Raw genomic sequence first — 5,000 nt, forward strand, 5'->3', positions numbered from 1 at the left:
TCTTGAGAAGAATCTGTTGCCATCCACCACGATAATGTGGATGAGATGGAGGTGGGATCTTCCAGCGATCCAGAACATGCAGCAGTTGAGACTCTCAATTGGTTCAAGAGGAAGAAAATAAAGGTGTTGGACTGGCCTGTTGGTCAATCGCCAGACTTAAATCCAATACAACATTTGTGGAAGGAAATGGAGATCAAGATTCTCCCGGAATCAGAGACCCAGAATCTTCAAGATTTAAAGACTGTCTGTGTTGAAGAATGGGCCAAAATCCCGAGATTAGTTTTATTGTACAGGAAGCGTCTTGAAGCTGTCATTGGAAACAAAGGCTTCTCCACCAAGTGTTAAATATATGTCATTTAGCGTTCAACACTTCTTTCTTGTGTCATTCCCCACACACACAACTTTTTTTGATGGATTGGAATGTTACAATTATCAATGTCTGTGTCTAAATGTCATGTTGATAGTTGCAATGGAAGTATGTTGAATTTAAAAAATGTCATGTGTTGATTACCTGTTTCTCCCATTATATTATATTATATGTACTATTATAAATGCTTTACTACACATTCCTGACATAGCATTGCATGAATGATGACCAAGGCCTGCTCATATAAATCAGGACGCTCAACACCTGACCTTTAACCCCTGTAGGATGTGCAGTATGCAGACATTGATTACATGGAGCGTCAGCTGAACTTTGTCCTAGATAAGGAGTTCCAGGGTCTACCGGCACTGGTGGATCGCATGAGAGGAGAGGGCATGAGATTCATATTTATACTGGTAAAGCACTGCAGACTGTATCGTGTTTCAAATTCACATTATTAATTGCAGCTCAATAGGATATTCATTCATCCACTGGTTTATAGGGGCACACTAATCATCGTTGACGTATGATGCATAGTACCTATTGTATCTACCATCTATGCTAAATTTGGCTTGAGTGTACGAGTATGTATATAGGGGAGAATGAGGAATTTGGAGAGGAATGTAATTTGAAATGTTTGTGTGTGTGTGTGTGTGTGTGTGTGTGTCTTTGTGTTCAGGATCCTGCTATTTCAGGCAATGAGACGACATACCCTGCCTTTGACCGGGGCATAGAAGATGATGTCTTCATCAGATGGCCCAAAGAACTCAGCAATGACATTGTCTGGGGAAAGGTAAGAGAGGTAGAGAGGGAGAGAGAGAAAGAAAGAGAGAGAGAGAGAGAGAGAGAGAGAGAGAGAGAGAGAGAGAGAGAGAGAGAGAGAGAGAGAGAGAGAGAGAGAGAGAGAGAGAGAGAGAGAGAGAGAGAGAGACATTGACCTAACCCTATTCTTCCTCTTTTCCTCACCGATACCTACTGTGTTCTCTCCAGGTTTGGCCTGATAGACCCGATGTCATAGTGGACGAGTCTCTAGATTGGGAGTCTCAAGTAAAGGTAGGTCTGTATATTGCCCTTTCACAGAGCTGGACATGCCTCTTCCTGGTCTCGCACCAAACAAGGTACATATACAATCGGATGCTGAAACTAACCCTCAACTTAAAACCTAACTATAACCATAGCCCTAGCCTGACCCCAATATTAATCCTTGTTTACCATTTTAAAATCTCAACTTCAATGGGATGACGTCAGAATCAGGCTTTCAAAAGCATCCCAGATAGGATTTTAACATTTCACATCATCTTCATACTGTACATTTCGGTGTGTTTAACATCCCATGGTCCTGGTCATGTGATCTCTGGCCAATCCTAGCTCTACAGAGCACACGCAGCGTTCCCAGACTTCTTCCGTAATCAAACGGCAACATGGTGGATTCGGGAGATTGAGGAATTCTACAGGAATACCATGAAGTTTGACGGCATTTGGATTGTGAGTGACATAATGACAGATGAACATGTCTATGTGTCACACACACACACACTCGCGCACGCACACACACACAAACACACTCACTGTAATTATGTTGTAGCAGTGCCTGATTGTGTGCGTGTGTATCTGAAGGACATGAATGAGCCCGCCAGCTTTGTCCATGGCACAGTAGGAGAGCAGTGTCTGGGGCTTCCCGCCTTAGAGAACCCCCCCTACATGCCATGTAAGAACACACACGGAGGCACACGTGCACATTCACAGACTGTGGGGAGCATGGCGCGTTCTGGCCTGCAGAGGGAGCCAGACTGTCGTTGGGGGGGGGATAACGAGTCTGATCACTGACACCTGTCCGTAATCAGCTCATTATTCCCCCCCCAACGACAGTCTGGCTCCCTCTGCAGGCCAGAACGCGCCATGCTCCCCACACAGACACATACCTTTTTCATGTCAAAACAAGAAAGGATTAGTTACTGTAGGATTCTCTGTTTGTGTGTGTGTTTGTGTGTGTGTGTGTGTGTGTGTGTGTGTGTGTTTAACCAGCTCTGGAGTCAAAGAACCTTGGCCTGAACCATAAGACTCTGTGTATGAACAGCCAGCAGTTCCTCAGTGACGGTACTCCAGTCAGACACTACGATGTACACAGCCTGTATGGGTGGTCTCACACAAAACCCACCTATGAGTGAGTGTGGCAGAGAGTCATCTCTAACATAACTTCTGAGTTCATTGTCTTGTGTAAATATCTGCAGAATACAGATTTCCTGAAAACAGTTCAATACAGCCATTGATCTCTGAACTCTGTTAATCCAACTAGCATTTCATAGATATATATAGATATACAGTGATGCTTGAAAGTATGTGAACCCCTTGTGCAATCATAGATTGATAAATCAAAGATTATACTATGAAATATTTATTTAATCAGAACCAGTCTTTTTTATCTGACATGACAGGTTTATATTGTCGAATTCCATATGTTGGTTTAGGGGGCATCATGTGTGTAGTAAAAAATATATTAAGAAATTAGTGCAGGTGGAAAAACAAGTGAACCTCTTCAGTCAATAGCTTGTGGCACCTCCATTAGCAGCGATAACTTGGAGTAAACGTCTCGTATAGCCACTAATCAGTCTCTGACATGTGTTTTGGGATAGTTTTGCCTCCTCCTTACAGAAGTGAGTCAATTGAGTGAGGTTTGAGGGCTGTCCGGCATGAACTTCAGGTCCTGTCACAGCATCTCAATTAGATTTAGGTCAGAACCTTGACTTGACCGATCCAAAACACAAATCTTCATTATCCTGAGCCATTCTTTGGTAGATTTGTTTGAATGCTTTGGGCCCTTGTCTTGTTGAAAGACCCATTTTCAGCCCAGCTTTAGCTGCTTGACTGGTATACCTCCTGGTATACCTCACAATTCATGGATCCCTTAATGATGTGGAGTCGGCCAGGTTCAGAGGAGGAAAATCATGCTTGAATGTTGAGATAAGGTTCTTTTGGTGGTAGACAGTGTTGGGTTTTTTGCCAAACATAGTGGATTTGATTGTGACCAAAAAGGTCAATTTTGGACTCATCTGTCCAGAGAATGGACTTCCAGAAACCTTTAGGCATGTCCAGATGGTCTCCGGCAATGTTAAGAAGGTCAGTTTGGGTATTTTTGGACAGCAGAGGCTTCTTCCTAGCAACCCACCCACGAATGCCATTTTGATTCAGTATTCTTCTTATTGTTGAAGCATGCACAGTTACCTGAGATGCAGCAAGGGAGGTCTGCAAATCTCTAAATATTATGTTTGGGTTGGTTTTTACCTGATTAGTTTTTTTTCTTGTGGCTCAAGAAGTGGAGTGTCCACTTCTAGGCTGAGTTGCTGTCATGTTAAATGCTCTCCCTTTGTAAATGATTTGCCTCACAGTGGACTAATGGAGTTCAAATCTTACATAGCCTTCTGCAGACTGATGTGCTCTCACTAACCTCTTCCTGATGTCCTCTGAGATCTCCTTTCCTCTCGGCATGGTGTGTTTTGCATTTACCTGTATGGATAACACAAGACTGACCAGGTTTCTTATCTCTATTCATCACCCAAACTCTTTCCTAAAGATATCTCCTTCAACTGGTTCATTTGGTACCCAATTATTTACCTGCCTGATTCAACTTACCTATTTGATTTAACCAAGGCAACTTGGGGTTCACTTATTTTTGCACCTGCACTAATTTATTTATAATTTAGTTTTCCTACTACACGCATGATTCCCTCTAAACCAACATATGGAATTGGTAAATATAAACCTGTTATGTCAGATAAAAAAGACTCAGACTCAGAGGTCCTGATTAAATAAAGATTTCATGGTAAAAAATAAATAAATCTATGATTGCACAAGGGGTTCACATACTTTCAAGCATCGCTGTATATATAGTATATATATATATATATATATATATATATATATATATATATATAAATGTCAAAGATACTGTAATTGTGCTCACCTCTCCTTTCCTCTCCTCTCCTCGTTTCACCTCCAGTGCTGTGCGGAGTGTGACTGGGCAGAGGGGAATAGTCGTCACTCGGTCCACCTACCCTTCCAGTGGGAGGTGGGCAGGACACTGGCTGGGGGACAACAACGCAAGTTGGGACCAGCTCTACAAGTCCATAATAGGTAGGTGTGTCTGTGTCTGTGTGTGTATGCGTGGATGTGTGTGTGTGTGTGTATTATTTTTGTGCAATATTCCAGTAACTGTCCTCCCTCTCTATTACACAGGAATGATGGAGTTTAGTTTGTTTGGAATCCCTTATGTAAGTATTACTGCCTACTCTCCTCCCTGAAATGATATTGATTTTGTATTGAGTATTGATTTTGTTGTTGTTTAGTCTGTCTCCTCCTCTAAGACTTATTCAAACTTTCTTTTGCATACTAAACAGTCCTTCTCTACCCTATTCATACTGATGTAATACTTGTTCTCTCTCTCTCTCTCTCTCTCTCTCTCTCTCTCTCTCTCTCTCTCTCTCTCTCTCTCTCTCTCTCTCTCTCTCTCTCTCTCTCTCTCTCTCTCCAGACTGGAGCAGATATATGTGGGTTCTTTAGCATCGCTCAGTATGAAATGTGTCTTCGTTGGACACAGCTCGGAGCTTTCTACCCTTACTCACGCAATCACAATGGCAAG

At 42.4% G+C, this 5,000-nt stretch overlaps 1 protein-coding gene across 1 annotated transcript in view; it reads left to right on the forward strand.

Annotated features, from left to right (window-relative positions):
- Positions 1-5,000, forward strand: part of si (sucrase-isomaltase) — a gene marked incomplete at both ends in the record, with an annotated part of 69,759 nt that overhangs the window by 48,056 nt on the left and 16,703 nt on the right. The window contains 9 exons of the mRNA XM_080543668.1: positions 652-780; positions 1,044-1,157; positions 1,355-1,417; positions 1,733-1,849; positions 1,982-2,072; positions 2,390-2,528; positions 4,362-4,495; positions 4,598-4,632; positions 4,893-5,000. The exon at positions 4,893-5,000 is cut by the window's right edge and continues 9 nt beyond it. Of these exons, the coding sequence (XP_080399794.1) occupies positions 652-780; positions 1,044-1,157; positions 1,355-1,417; positions 1,733-1,849; positions 1,982-2,072; positions 2,390-2,528; positions 4,362-4,495; positions 4,598-4,632; positions 4,893-5,000 (930 nt within the window). The remainder of the gene's footprint in view (positions 1-651; positions 781-1,043; positions 1,158-1,354; positions 1,418-1,732; positions 1,850-1,981; positions 2,073-2,389; positions 2,529-4,361; positions 4,496-4,597; positions 4,633-4,892) is intronic.

Source organism: Nansenia antarctica (assembly GCF_963989245.1).
Source record: "Nansenia antarctica genome assembly, chromosome: 12".
NCBI lineage: Eukaryota > Metazoa > Chordata > Actinopteri > Argentiniformes > Microstomatidae > Nansenia > Nansenia antarctica.